Source organism: Scyliorhinus canicula, chromosome 27, assembly GCF_902713615.1.
Source record: "Scyliorhinus canicula chromosome 27, sScyCan1.1, whole genome shotgun sequence".
In the NCBI taxonomy this organism is placed as follows: domain Eukaryota; kingdom Metazoa; phylum Chordata; class Chondrichthyes; order Carcharhiniformes; family Scyliorhinidae; genus Scyliorhinus; species Scyliorhinus canicula.
Genome location: NC_052172.1, coordinates 18,943,817 through 18,959,382, shown reverse-complemented (window position 1 = coordinate 18,959,382; position 15,566 = coordinate 18,943,817). Strand labels below are relative to the sequence as shown.

Here is a 15,566-nt window from a genome sequence, read left to right as displayed (position 1 = left end):
CCGTATGGGAATGTATTTTGGAAAAGCTTCCTAACCTGGAGAGGGGTGAGAATGTGGAACTCACTCCGACAGGATGTGGTCGAGGCAAAATGGGATGGATGCATTGAATAGTAATAATAGAACATATAACATAGAAAAATACAGCACAGACCCTTCGGCCCACGATGTTGTGCCGAACCTTTGTCCTAGATTAATCACAGATTATCATAGAATTTACAGTGCAGAAGGAGGCCATTCGGCCCATCGAGTCTGCACCGGCTCTTGGAAAGAGCACCCTACCCAAGGTCAACACCTCCACCCTATCCCCATAACCTAGTAACCCCACTTAACTTTTTTGGACACTAAGGGCAATTTATCATGGCCAATCCACCTAACCTGCACATCTTTAGACTGTGGGAGGAAACCGGAGCACCCGGAGGAAACCCACGCACACACGGGGAGAACGTGCAGACTCCGCACAGACAGTGACCCAAGCCGGGAATCGAACCTGGGACCCTGGAGCTGTGAAGCCACAACTGACGAGGGAGGACGGATCAGGAGGATGTGTTGATGGGGGTGAGGCGAAGAGGGGTGGGGCGGAGGCTCGGGTGGAGAACGACTCACCAGCTTGGAGCCAATGGGCCGAATGGCCTGTTTCTGTGCCGTGAACGCCATGTAATTCTGCCCAATAAGTCAAGACTCTCGAATTTGTGGTTGTTTCAAACACCACTAGGGGGACCCCTTCTTGCACTGAATGGTATAACATTCCCAACAGCCAATGGAAATCTAGAGTTGGTGCAGTACAGCCGGGCATCATCGTGTTCTGCCAGGGAAAGGAACACTGAGACACAATAAAGTTTGCTCCTCTCCCCCACCTTGTTGCTATGGACGGGGCATCGACAACTCTCCAGCCTTCTGTCCAAAATGGTGTCACATTATAGGTAAACCGAGCCTCGTTGGGCCGTGCCCAGCGTTTGTTGCCCATCCCTAACTCCCCCTTGAAATGAGCGTCGCGTTAAGAGTTAACCACGTCGCTGTGGGGTCTGGAGTCCCGTGTCGGCCAGGCCGGGTAAGGACGGCAGATTTCCTTCCCCAAAGGGACATCAGTGTAACAGATGGATAGGGGGTGGCATGGCGCAGTGGTTAGCACTGCTGCCTCACGGCGCCAAGGACTCAGTTCGATCCCAGCCCCCAGGTCACTGTCCATGTGAACAAAGAACAAAGGAAAGTACAGCACAGGAACAGGCCCTTCGGCCCTTCAAGTCTGCGCCGACCACGCCTCCCGTCTAAACCAAAATCTTCTACACTTCCGGGGTCCTTTTCCCTCTATTCCCATCCTATTCATGTATTTGTCAAGATGCTCCTTAAATGTCACTATCGTCCCGGCTTCCACCACCACCTCTGGCAGCGAGTTCCAGGCACCCACTACCCTCTGTGTAAAAAACTTGCCTCGTACATCTCCAGGGGCTGGTTTAGCTCACTGAGCTAAATCGCTGGCTTTTAAAGCAGACCAAGCAGGCCAGCAGCACGGTTTGATTCCCGTACCAGCCTCCCTGGACAGGCAAAGGAATGTGGCGACTAGGGGCTTTTCACAGTAACTTAATTGAAGCCTACTCGTGACAATAAGCGATTTTCATTTCATTTCCTCTAAACCTTGCCCCTTGCACCTTAAACCTATGCCCCCTAGTAATTGACCCCTCTACCCTGGGGAAAAGCCTCTGACTATCCACTCTGTCTATGCCCCTCATAATGGGAGTTTGCACATTCTCCCCGTGTCTGCGTGGGCCTCACCCCCACAACCCCAAGGTGTGCAGGGTAGGGGGATTGAACACGCTAAATTGTCCCTTAATTGGAAAAATGAATTGGGTACTCTAAATTTTAAAAAATGTGAACCAGATGGATTTTTACAACAATCTGGTGGTTTCCTAATTAATAAAGAGATTAGCATTTCATTCCAAATTAATTAATGAATGAAAACTACATTTGAACTCAGCGCGCCAGACCATTCGCCGAGGGCTCTAAACATTACCACTGTCTCCCTAGACCTTCCAATTGACATTCAAGCCAAACAAAATCATTCCACATTACACAACCCAAGAGAAATATTTGGTATCTGGCCAACATCATGGAATCATAGAATTTACAGTGCAGAAGGAGGCCATTCGGCCCATTGAGTCTGCACCAGCCCTTGGAAAGAGCAGCCGACTCAAGCCCACACCTCCACCCTATCCCCATAACTCAGTAACCCCACCTAACCTTTTGGACATTAAGGGGAAATTTATCACGGCCAATCCACCTAACCTGCACATCTTTGGACTGTGGGAGGAAACCGGAGCACCCGGAGGAAACCCACGCAGACACGGGGAGAACGTGCAGACTCCGCACAGTCACCCGAGGCTGGAATTGATCCTGGGACCCTGGAGCTGCGAGGCAGCAGTACTACCCGCTGTGCCACCCTGCCGCTCATATGTTTCCCAAGTCGGGTGAGGGTCTGAGAGGGGAGTTCTCAGGTGGTGGTGCTCCCCATGCGTCTGCTGCCCCCTTGTCCTTCTAGGTGGTAGAGGGCGCGGGTTTGAAACGTGCTGACGAAGTGGCCTTGATGAGTTATTTTAAAATAAATTTAGAGTACCCAATTCTTTTTCCAATTAAGGGGCAATTTAGCGTGGCCAATCCACCTACCCTGCACATCTTTGGGTTGTGGGGGTGAGACCCACGCAGACACGGGGAGAATGTGCAAACTCCACACGGACAGTGACCCAGGGCCGGGATCGAACCCGGGACCTCAGCGCCGTGAGGCAGCAGAACTAACCACTGCCCCACCGTGCCACCCGGGCTTTGATGAGTTACAGCTCGTAGATGGTACACATGTCTGTCACTGTGCGTCAGTGACAATGTTTCTTTAATGGTCGAACAGCAGACCCCTCCCCTTTAAGTACATCGGCCGTGAAGCACGCGATTTGGGAACTGGTTAGACTGCATACCACAGACTGCGAACCCAGAGGCAGGATTGCTCCAACGCCCATTGATTCATTGACCCTGCCTCTTCGCAAAAGATACTTTCCAAACATTAATCACTCGCAGATTTAGACTTTCTCGTTCTCACACGGCGCTGGCTTCGGAACCAGCAAAACAACCATTTCCAGTTTGAACCTGAGTCCCCCCCCCCCCCCCCCCCCCCCCCAGTTTGAACAAGTGTCGGTCACACGGAGCAAGGCGCAGAGTGTACCTGTGAATGTGGTTGTGCACCAGAGAGAGAGAGAGAGCGCGCAAGTGAGAGAGAAATAGAATAAGAAAGTGACAGACAGAACAAGAGAGAGTGAGAAACAGTAATTGGGACATGTGTGACGCAAGAGGGTGTGCGGGAGGAAGGAATGGAGAGAGAGAGAGAGAGAGCGAATGAGCATCTGCAAAACACAGCAACTCTTAAAATATGTTCACTCAACGTTTCTTTTGAAAGAAAATCAATCCCAGATGGGAGGAAAATTCCAGAAAATGAGGCCTGGAGATTCTCTGGGAATCGTTTCTTTTACAGCCAAATAAAAATATAAAAACAATTCAAAACCTCACATCAGCAACAGTTGTCCAGCTGTTCAAACAGCCTTGTACAGCCCGAGACTGTGTGAGAGAGAGACACAGACAGAGGGAGAGACACACATAGGAGGACGGAGCGAGACAGATAAAGAAACAGAGAGTCAGAGTGAGACAGAGCGAGAGAGAGACGCACTCCCACCCACCGGGAGAGAGCAAGCAAAAAGGGGTGAGAGAGACAAAGAGAGAGAGACACACACACACACACACACACTGAGGTAGACAGAGAGACAGAAACACACACAGACGGACAGAAAAAGAGACAGACAAGTAGACGGATGGAGAGACAGACACAGAATGAGAGAGGTGAGCCAGAGGGAGAGTCACGCACATAGGGAGCGAGAGAGAGCGAGATGGGGAGAGACACACAAAGAGAGAGAAAGAGACAGAAAGAGACACACAGAGAGAACACAAAGAGAGACACAGAGGGAGAGAGACAGAGAGACACACAAAGAGAGAGAGACACACAGAGAGAGACACACAAAGAGAGAGAGAGGCACAGAGAGCGACACACACAAAGAGAGAGACAGAGAGAGCGAGAGAGACACACACAAAGAGAGAGAGACACAGAGAGAGACACACAAAGAGAGAGAGAGACACACAAAGAGAGAGAGACAGAGAGAGAAACACACACACAAAGAGAGAGAGACAGAGAGAGAGACACACACAAAGAGAGAGAAAGAGGCAGACAGAGAGACACACAGAGAGAACACAGAGACACACAAAGATAGACACAAAGAGAGGGAGAGACAGAGCGAGAGAGAGACACAAAGAGAGCAACACAAAGAGACACTGAGGGGCACACAGAGAAAGACAGATAGTGAGAGAGACACAGAAACGGACAGAGAAAGACAGACAGAAACAGTTAGAGAGAGACATTTACACAGGGGGAGAGAGAGAGAGGGGAGAGAGAGAGAGAGACAGAGAGACAGACAGACAGACACACACACCCAGTGAGAGTGCTGCGTAGAGAGAGTGTATTTTGCAAGCCAGGGGAATATCACGTGGGTCTGAGCAACAATTCTGGGTCACCAGAGCCCGACACTGATCATTAGCTGAGAACTCACAAAGGATTTCATTAAAATGTGTGTACGGTTGTTGTACAGTACACAGCTGGTTATTAATGTTGACCATATTGTGTTACCCAAGGGCACTTGTCTCAATATTTCACACTCCAGTTTCCTGGTTCCAGAACAATTCCGTGTCCAGATCAGCGTAACCATGGCGAGTGTGTGGCGGGAGCTCAGACTGTGGCAAACCGGGCAATGGGCCGACTGCACTGAAAATGAGCTGTGTGGCAGTGAGGGGGGGAGGGGGATGGAGTGACGGGGGAGTGAGGGGGGATGGGGTGAGGGGAGGGGACGGGGTGAGGGGGGATGGGGTGAGGGGGGGATGGGGTGAGGGGGGATGGGGTGAGGGGGGGAAATGGGGTGAGGGGGGAAATGGGGTGAGGGGGGATGGGGTGAGGGGGGGATGGGGTGAGGGGGGGATGGGGTGAGGGGGGGGATGGGGTGAGGGGGGTGAGGGGGGGCTGGGGTGAGGGGGGGTGGGGTGAGGGGGGATGGGGTGAGGGGGGGATGGGGTGAGGGGGGTTGGGGTGGGGGGGATGGGATGAGGGGGGGATGGGGTGAGGGGGATGGGGTGAGGGGGGTAGGGGATGGGGTGAGGGGGGATGGGGTGAGGGGGGATGGGGTGAGGGGGGGATGGGGTGAAGGGGGGTGGGGTGAGGGGGATGGGGTGAGGGGGGATGGGGGTGAGGGGGATGGGGTGGGGATGGGGTGAGGGGGGGATGGGGTGAGGGGGGATGGGGTGAGGGGGGATAGGGTGAGGGGGGGATGGGGATGGGGTGGGGGATGGGGTGAGGGGGGATGGGGTGGGGGGATGGGGTGAGGGGGGGGTGGGGTGGGGGGGATGGGGTGGGGGGGGGGGTGGGGTGGGGGGGATGGGGTGAGGGGGGGATGGGGTGAGGGGGGATGGGGTGAGGAGGGATGGGGTGGAGGAGGGATGGGGTGAGGGGGAGGGATGGGGTGAGGAGGAGGGATGGGGTGAGGGGGGGATGGGGTGAGTGGGGATAGGGTGAGGGGGGATGGGGTGAGGGGGGATGGGGTGAGGGGGGTTGGGGTGGGGGGATGGGGTGGGGGGATAGGGTGGGGGGGGATGGGGGTGGGGGATGGGGTGGGGGGATGGGGTGGGGGATGGGGTGGGGGATGGGGTGAGGGGGGGATGGGGTGAGGGGATGGGGTGAGGGGGGATGGGGTGAGGGGATGGGGTGAGGGGTTGGGGTGGGGGATGGGGTGAGGGGGGTTGGGGTGAGGGGGGTTGGGGTGAGGGGGGGATGGGGTGGGGGATGGGGTGAGGGGGGGATGGGGTGAGGGGGGTTGGGGTGAGGGGGGGATGGGGTGAGGGGGGATGGGGTGAGGGGGGATGGGGTGAGGGGGGATGGGGTGAGGGGGTTGGGGTGAGGGGGGTTGGGGTGAGGGGGGGATGGGGTGAGGGGGAGATGGGGTGAGGGGGGATGGGGTGGGGGGGGTTGGGGTGGGGGATGGGGTGAGGGGGGGATGGGGTGAGGGGGATGGAGGGGGTGAGGGGGGATGGGGTGAGGGGGGTTGGGGTGGGGGGATGGGGTGAGGGGGGTTGGGGTGGGGGATGGGGTGAGGGGGGATGGGGTGAGGGGGGAAATGCAGCAGCCAGTTAAGATCAGACAAACAGCAAGGTGAGAATGGCCTGGTAACCCTGGCTTCAGTGATATGAAGGGATAAATATTGGCCAGAACACGGGGATAATTCCCTCCCCGCTTCCCCAGATGCAGGCAATTCAGCCCAACTTGTCCATACTGTACCTATGCCTCCTCCCAACCTATTCCTCTCCCATACAGGGTAGTATTCTGTTCCTTTCTCCCTCATGTACGTGTCTGGCTTTCCCTCCATCAGACGATATCCCCAGTTACTGAGCAAGATCTGGAGTTCCACATTCCCAGTGATCCAGCTATTTATCTTGCCGTGTATCCGAAGCTGTCGAGTGTGCGGGAGACAGCACAGTCCCTCCTTCCCGCTTGTCGGCTTGTGTAAATAAAACCTGCCCGCCTCCCCCAGCTAACCACATCAGCCCGCATGGAACCCAGGGGCCTCCCTCTCGCACTCATTAAAAACAACAGGAAAACACAGACACACACACACACGCACTGGGTACGTGAGGAACAGCAGCAGACAAATAAATTGACAGCTCGCAGTCGGAGACCACTGAGCTCCATGTCCCGGTGAGGGAGATACCCGGGGGGGTGGGATATTGGGGGAGGGTGTCTGTTTGACCCAGGTGTCAAGCCACTGTCCCCCTGGGCCAATTAGAATCATGTCACGCTGCAGTAATGAGGTGTTAGCTCGGGGGCAGAGCTGCGGGTCGATTGGAAGGAGGGGATTTCACAGATACAGTGGCAGATCAAACAAGAGGTGCGGGGTGCGCGATGATCATTTTATTCACTGTAGCTCCTCTCGCTATCCACTCCCACAGCTTGCTCCCCCCCCCCCCCCCCCCCACCCCCCACAGCTGCAGCCTGTCACTTTGATCGATCCCCCAGGCATCGGTCACTCCCCCACCCTCCGTTCCCCCCAACACAGGGTGTCATTCTCCGCACAAGAGCCCAGGCGACAATCCCTCTCAGACTATCCGGCAACGGTGGCCATCGCAGCCAGAGCCGATTCTCTGGTGTCTGCCCTTGAAAGTAGCTCCCTCGTGCGCGCACGCGGGTGCATACCCATGCACTTTGAAATGCCACATTTCAGGGCAGCACGGGTGGCGCAGTGGGTTAGCATTGCTGCCTCACGGCGCTGAGGTCCCAGGTTCGATCCCGGCTCTGGGTCACTGTCCGTGTGGAGTTTGCACATTCTCCCCGTGTCTGCGTGGGTTTCACCCCCACAACCCAAAGGTGTGCAGGGTAGGTGGATTGGCCAGGCTAAATTGCCCCTTAATTGGAAAAATTTATTGGGTATTGTCTAAATTTATTTTTTTTAAAATGAAATGCGACATTTGAAGATTGAAGTTTGTACAGATTTCAGGATCTCACAGCGTCACAAATGGGACTGAAAGAGATTCTGCAGCTCATCGCCCGCCAGAGGCAATCTGTGGCTAGTGTGGCTAGTGTGGGGATGTGGGGTTCGCTGGCTAGGCCTGCATTCATTGACCATCCTCTATTGCTCGAGAGGATGGCTGTGATGGGCCTACTTGGAGTGCTGCAGTCTCACCATCATTCCCTCGAGGTGGAGGTACGCCCACAGTGCTTTCTTTTACTGCATCGATCTGATACAGACGAGTGAGTCGCTCGGCTATTTCAGAGGAGGTAGTTATCAATCAACCACATCGCTGTGGGCCTGGAGTCACATGTAGGCCAGGCAGGGTAAGGACGGCAGATTTCCTTCCCTAAAAGGCATCAGATGGGTTTTTATGGCAACCATTTTCCCTAGGCCATTACTGGAAATAGCATTGCATTCCAGATTAAGCCATTCATTTTGAATTTAAATTTCCCTCCGTTTCGATGGTGGGATGTGAGCGTCTGAAGCATTAGCCCAGGTCTCTGGATCACCAGCCCCAGAACATTATCCATCACCAATGGTGTGCTCTACGTCTGAGCAATGGCAACCCAGGGGGCAGCAAGGTGGCGCAGTGGGTTAGCACTGCTGCCTCACGGCGCCGAGGTCCCAGGTTCGATCCCGGCTCTGGGTCACTGTCCGTGTGGAGTTTGCACATTCTCCCCGTGTCTGCGTGGGTTTCGCCCCCACAACCCAAAGATGTGCAGGGTAGGGGGATTGGCCACGCTAAATTGCTCCTTAATTGGAAAAAATGAATTGGGTACTCTAAATTTATTTTAAACAGAACAATAGCAGCGTCCCCCCCCCCCCCCCCCCCCCCGCACATTGCAGAGTGTAACGCTGCGCACAGCCACTGCGTAGGGCAGTGCTCTGCTGAATCAGTTAGAGGTTAGGATAGCCCCGGAAACTCCGAGAATTAACCAGAATAATAATCTTTATTGTCACAAGTAGGCTCACATGAACACTGCAACGAAGTTACTGTGAAAAGCCCCTAGTTGCCACACTCCAGCGCCTGTTTGGGTACACAGAGGGAGAATTCAGAATGTCCAATTCACAGCACGTCTTTGGACTGTGGGAGGGAAACCGGAGCACCCGGAGGAAACCCACGCGCACGCGGGGAGAACGTGCAGACTGCGCACAGACGGTGACCCAAGCCGGGAATCGAACCCGGGACCCTGGCGCGGTGAAGCAACAGTGCTAACCACTGTGCTGCCGTGCCGCCCATTTTTCTTTTACTTTGAACACTTCTGTTTCTAAATTTTAAATCGTCACCTTGACTTTCTGGATCAGAGATAGGAACTGGAGGCCGAAACAGCAGCAACCGGGGAGAAAGGGGGGGGGGGGGGGGGGGAAGGGAGGGGGGGGGGGATAGCAACGAAGGGAGCACGTCAGCGGGGGGTCGCGGGCAATGACTGCCCGAGGCCATCGGCAGAAAGGGAAAAACGGTTTGGTTGCTAGACTGGTAGCGCGGGGGGGGGGGGGGGGGGGGAGGGTGGGGGGGTGCGCGCGGGGGAGGGCGTGGGGAGGATTTTCCAGGGGGGATTTGTTGTGTTATAATTTAAAATGTAGTAGGGGTAAATGTTTGTATCGAAAAATTTCAATAAAAATTATTTAAAAAAAAAAATTCTAAATCGTCAAAGGACTATGAAAGGGCCGTTTGATTGAATCACACATCAGCCAATCAGATAAGAAAGGATGTAATCGCTTTCTGATTGGCCAGAACCAGGAGGAGGGGCCTGTCGGTCAACCAATCAGAGGCCAACATTTTATTTATAAAAACGCCACTGCACATAAAATCAAGTGCTGGGAAATGGGATTAGAATAGAATGGTGCTTGACGGCCAGCACAGACCAGATGGACCGAAGGGTCTCGTTCTGTGCTGAGAAACCGGGGTGGGCAGCTCAGCTCTGACAGCTCACGCGAAGGGAACCAGCTCGGCCCTCCCTGTGGGCCGCACACACTGGAGCGATGAGATCAGGGCTCCAGTCCGGCAGTGGGGCCACGGGCCAGCAGCCTCCTGGCCCAGAGGGGAGAGAGAGAGAGTTCAGCCAGCAGGGTTCGGAACACATCCCGACATCTGGTGTCTGAATTCAAATGAAACTCTCAACTAAAAAAAAACAAAGGACACACAATCTCTGTGCCTGGGTTACTGGGTTATGGGGATAGGGTGGAGGTGTTGACCTTGGGTAGGGTGCTCTTTCCAAGAGCTAGTGCAGACTCGATGGGCCGAATGGCCTCCTTCTGCACTGTAAATTCTATAATTCTATAATTTCTGTTTGATAAGCGTCCGGGGGGGTAGTTTTACCACATTAAAGGGCGCTATTTAAATGCAAGTGGTTGTTTCTGAAGTGTTTTTCCGTCCGGAATCCCCTCAAAACGTGAGCTGAATTGAGAAACCTTCTCACGGTGCTACTTTTAGCAAGTGCGGATTAAAGCTTCATTCAAAGCGGACACAAGTCAGACACTTAGGCTGGGCCACGTAAACAAACCCCTGCGTCAATTCATTGGTAGAACTGGAGGAGAATGCGGATTCAAAGTAAACAGAAAGCTGCAGAGTTTCATTGTTGGTGCCTCCCAGATGTGCTCGACGCCACGGACTGTGAGAAAGCAAACAGCTCAGCACTTTGGGCGGCTGAGGCAGAAGCTCGGTCTTAAATCTCCTCGACAACCTTCGCCCGTTCCCCCCTCTTGTTAGCTACGATGCTTTACTGGGTCCATTCCATCAACTGCTCCACTCTCCTCCCTCATCCAGAGACCCCCCACCCCTCCTCCCGTCCCATTTACCAATCATCCCGTCTCTGTTTTCTGGCTCCCACACCGTCAACGCCTCAATATTTAAAATCCTTGTTATCCAACCCCCCTCCCTAAACCTGACGGACGTACTCTCTTCCTTGATTAAAAGCCTACTGCTTTAAGGGCAGCACGGTGGCGCAGTGGTTAGCCCTGCTGCCTCACGGCACCGAGGTCCCAGGTTCGATCCCGGCTCTGGGTCACTGTCCGTGTGGAGTTTGCACATTCTCCCCGTGTTTGCGTGGGTTTCGCCCCCACAACCCAAAGATGTGCAGGGTAGGTGGATTGGCCACGCTAAATTGCCCTTTAATTGAAAATAACGAATTGGGTACTCTAAATTTATATTTAAAAAACTACTGCTTCGCCCTAGCACACAGTGGCTAGCACTGTGGCTACACAGCACCAGGGTCCCAGGTTCGATTCCTGGCTTGGGTCACTGTGCGGAGTCTGCACATTCTCCCCGTGCCTGCGTGGGTTTCCTCCGGGTGCTCCGGTTTCATAGAATTTACAGTGCAGAAGGAGGCCATTCGGCCCATCGAGTCTGCACCGGCTCTTGGAAAGAGCACCCTACCCAAGCCCATTCCTCCACCCTATCCCCATAACCCAGTAACCCCACCTAACACTAAGGGCAATTTGGACCCTGAGGGCAATTTAGCCTGGCCAATTCACCTAACCTGCACATCCTTGGACTGTGGGAGGAAACCGGAGACCCGGAGGAAACCCACGCACACACGGGGAGAACGTGCAGACTCCACACAGACAGTGACCCAAGCCGGGATTCAAACCTGGGACCCTGGAGCTGTGAAGCATTTGTGCTAACCACTATGCTACCGTGCTACCGTTTCCTCCCACAAGTCCCGAAAGACGTGCTTGTTAGGTGAATTGGACATTCTGAATTCTCCCTCTGTGACCCGAACAGGCGATGCCGGAATGTGGCGACGAGGGGATTTTCACAGTAACTTCACTGCAGTGTTAATGCAAGCCTACTTGTGACAATAATAAAGATTATTATTATAATTATTATTTGACTTGTTGTCCAAATTAATCTGATTCTCTGTTGGATTTCCACAGCTTTACCTGTTCAATGCGTGTGTTTGGGAAATAAGGATGTTTCTCTTTGGATGGAGGGTCTAGACAATCCTTTCCCAAGGGAAGGCGCCAGACCGAGACGAGGGAAAATTTATTCACTCGGAATCTTCGGAATTCTCATCCCCCAAAGGATTGTGGATGCTCGGTCGGTGACTGAGACAGGGATCTATAGACGTCTGGACACAGAGGGAATACGGGGAGAGAGCAGGAAGGCGGGGCTGTGCTAGAAGATCAGCCATGATCTTGTTGAATGGGCCGAGTGGCCTCCACCCAACGTTCTGAAATCTCAGAGCGTGCCAAGAGGCAAAAAAACCAAAACGGACCAGTCACAAAAGGCCACTCGAGAGTGGGGAAGAGGCTGGTTTTACACGCACCATCAGTGTTTGAAGAGACGTCACCATTAGCAATTACGGGGCTGCCATGTAGCAAATTCAAATCAGCGGATTAATCCTTTTGAAATGCCACGGTGGTAGCGTTATCTCGCCGTGTGCAGGGAGGGGAGTAGGGAAATGCATGAGCATCATACAATTTGCCTTCCTTGAATCACAGGCAGGGGAGAATGGGTGAGAGAGAGAGAGACAGGACAAGAATACCAATGGATTGCAGAGTAAATTGGCTCCGATTGCGAATCACACCACGTTGAAGGACGCCATTGGGCCCAGTGTGTCTGTGACAGCCCTTTCACAGAGCTATCAACCCGTCTCACTGCCTTGCTCCTTCCTCTGTAAATTTTCCTAAGTATTTGTCCGACTTCCTTTTGAGAATTAATATTGAATCTGTTTCTTCCATTGCCCCTATGGATAGCGCCCCCTATGGATAGCGCCCCTATGGATAATGCCCCCTATGGATAGCACCCCCTATGGATAGAGCCCCCTATGGATAGAGCCCCCTATGGATAGCGCCCCCTATGGATAGCGCCCCCTATGGATAGCGCCCCCTATGGATAGAGCCCCCTATGGATAGTGCCCCCTATGGACAGCGCCCCCTATGGATAGAGCCCCCTATGGATAGCGCCCCCTATGGATAGAGCCCCCTATGGATAGTGCCCCCATGGATAGCACCCCCTATGGATAGCGCCCCCTATGGATAGCACCCCCTATGGATAGCGCCCCCTATGGATAGCACCTCCTATGGATAGAGCCCCCTATGGATAGCACCTCCTATGGATAGAGCCCCCTATGGATAGCGCTCCCTATGGATAGCACCCCCTATGGATAGCACCTCCTATGGATAGCGCCCCCTATGGATAGAGCCCCCTATGGATAGAGCCCCCTATGGATAGCGCCCCCTATGGATAGCGCTCCCTATGGATAACGCCCCCTATGGATAGAGCCCCCTATGGATAGAGCCCCCTATGGATAGCGCCCCCTATGGATAGCGCCTCCTATGGATAGCACCCCCTATGGATAGCACCTCCTATGGATAGCACCCCCTATGGATAGCACCCCCTATGGATAGCACCCCCTATGGATAGCACCCCCTATGGATAGCACCCCCTATGGATAGCGCCCCCTATGGATAACACCCCCTATGGATAGCACCCCCTATGGATAGCGCCCCCTATGGATAGCACCCCCTATGGATAGCGCTCCCTATGGATAGCGCTCCCTATGGATAGTGCATATCACTGCTTTCTCATCCCCCCTCCCCCCGCCTCCCCTGCCAATGGAAGTAGGGTCTCCATATTTCCTTTTTTCCCCCCGTTATTCTTTCACGGGATGTGGGCGTCGCTGGGCTGGACCTTTGTTGCCCGTCCCTAATTGCCCTCGAACTGAGCGTCTCGCTCGGCCATTTCAGAGGGGGGCAGTTACAACGATCATCGACTGTTGTAAAAACCCCATCTGGTTCACTGATGCACCTTTAGGGAAGGAAATCTGCCGGCTTTACTCGGTCTGGCCTACATGTGACTCCAGATCCACAGCAATGTGGTTGACTCTTTTTTTTTTTAAATTTAGTGTACCCAATTCATTTTTTCCAATTAAGGGGCAATTTAGCGTGGCCAATCCACCTACCCTGCACATCTTTGGGTTGTGGGGGCGAAACCCACGCAGACACGGGGAGAATGTGCAAACTCCTCACGGACAGTGACCCAGAGCCGGGATCGAACCCGGGTCCTCGGCGCCGTGAGGCAGCAATGCTAACGCACCGTGCCGCCCAAAAACTTGCTATTTAATATGAAATATTAATTACACGGTAACACAATTTAACTATGTTATTTAGCTTGGCAAATAGAGCTAGAGGGGATGTGAGGATTTTATTCTAATCTGGAATGCACTGCCTAAAAAGAATAGCAGCTTTGGAAAAGGGTTTCCATATAGCCAAATGGACCCTTTCCGCACCGTAAGATTCTCTTCTCGCGAGCCAGCCCTGGGTAGCGATCTCGCAGAATCAGGCCATTCCGAGTTCAACCCAACCCCACAGACTCCAGCACAATAGCCTGGCTGACACCCCCCCCAGGTACGGTGCAGAGGGAGTGCTCTATTGTCAGGGGTGCAAGAGATCCCATGGCCGTTGTTTGAAATGCAAGGGGGAGCTGCCTGAGGCTAATACACAACCAACATCACTCAGCACAGATCGTCCAGTCATTATCGCATTCTCGACTGTGAGAGCTTCCTGAACACAATTTGGCTGCCCTGATTCCGACTTTACAGCAGGGGCCACGGCTGTGAGAAGTAATTAATTGGCTGTGAAAGGGCTCGGGAGATCTTGAAAGGTGCTACAGCAATGCAGGCCTTTCTTTCCTTCTATTTTCAGAGCATTAAAGTGATTTTCTTTCATCGCCTGCCAACACAATGGCCTGTGGCAGATTCCTCAAACGCTGCAATCAACTGCTGGCATGTGGGATCTCTCCCAGGGCCGAGTACTCCAGCAAATCATTGAACCCGGCCACTCTGCACGTTAGTAAGGTTGGCTGGACGAGGCAAGTCGCTGGCCCAGAGGGCCCACAGCGAGCAGCAGAAGCGTAACGGTGACAGGCAGTCAGGTCGGCCGAGGCCCGATTGGGATTAACCCCGTCACAGCCAATCGAAAACCACTGCTCCGCGCGTTAGTTTAAACACAGGGAGGGGCCACACCTACCCCCATGGTCAGCCCACCTCCCACCACAGAGATTTGGGCACAAAGTCCAACGCAGTACCGAGGGGTTGCCGCACTGCTAGAGAGGTGTCAGCTTCCGCAGGGGGAGGTCAGTTTCTTTCTTCTTCTCTTTTTCTAAATTTAGAGAACCCAATTTTTTTTCCAATTAAGAGGCAATTTAGCATGGCCAATCCACCTACCCTGCACATCTTTGGGTTGTGGGGGCGAAACCCACGCAGACACGGGGAGAATGTGCAAACTCCACACGGACGTGACCCAGAACCGGGATCGAACCCGGGACCTCAGCGCCGTGCGGCAGCAGTGCTAACCGCTGTGCCACCGTGCTGCCCGGGAGAGGTCAAATTGAGATGAAACCCTCTCCAGGCGGACGTGACAGATCTCACGGCCGCTCTGCTGAAGAGGAGTGGGCGGGGTGAAGGGAGGTTTTTTTCCCGTTTCCTGCCCAATATTTGTGCCTCAAGCAACAGGGCTAAAAAAAAAACAACCACTTTAGAAAAGGTGTTAACTGGAGGCGCATCGGTGATTTATCAATGTCAACACGTTAACTCCCAACAACGTCAACCAGGTGTGTGTCTGCCCAGAGACTTACGCACATCGCGAGTGCAACGCCATTCGCCCCCGGTTAGAGTAGATTAACGGGGGCAAGGCCAGGGCAACCATGTCCCCGTACGGCCATCCCGTCTGCCTCAGCTGCTACCAGGCAGGGGCACCCTTATCCTATCCTCATCCATCACTGTCACACACTCGGCTTGGGCCAGGGTCAGGGGTGAGAGGTCACCGCCAAGCAGCTGCAGCCTCTTTGAAAAGAGAAACAGAGTCAAACTCACATTTTTGTTGTTGTTTTAATTGGAAGGACGGAGCAGTAAACTTTTTGGGGGGGGGGGGGGGGGGAGCGATTGGCATAGCATCTGTGTTCCGTGTGAATGGGAAATGGCTGCGGTT

The 15,566-nt window shown here is 53.9% G+C and overlaps 1 protein-coding gene across 4 annotated transcripts in view; it reads right to left on the bottom strand.

Annotated features, from left to right (window-relative positions):
• numbl (NUMB like endocytic adaptor protein) overlaps window positions 1-15,566 on the bottom strand; it is a 138,312-nt gene that overhangs the window by 39,500 nt on the left and 83,246 nt on the right. Inside the window, exon 1 of one of the 4 annotated variants that reach the window (XM_038785903.1) lies at window positions 3,547-3,565. The exons of the other annotated variants lie outside the window; for them this stretch is intronic. Within the exon in view, the coding sequence (XP_038641831.1) occupies window positions 3,547-3,548 (2 nt within the window). The 5' untranslated portion in view covers window positions 3,549-3,565. Of the gene's footprint in view, window positions 1-3,546; window positions 3,566-15,566 lie in introns of those variants that run through there. 4 annotated transcript variants of the gene reach the window in all.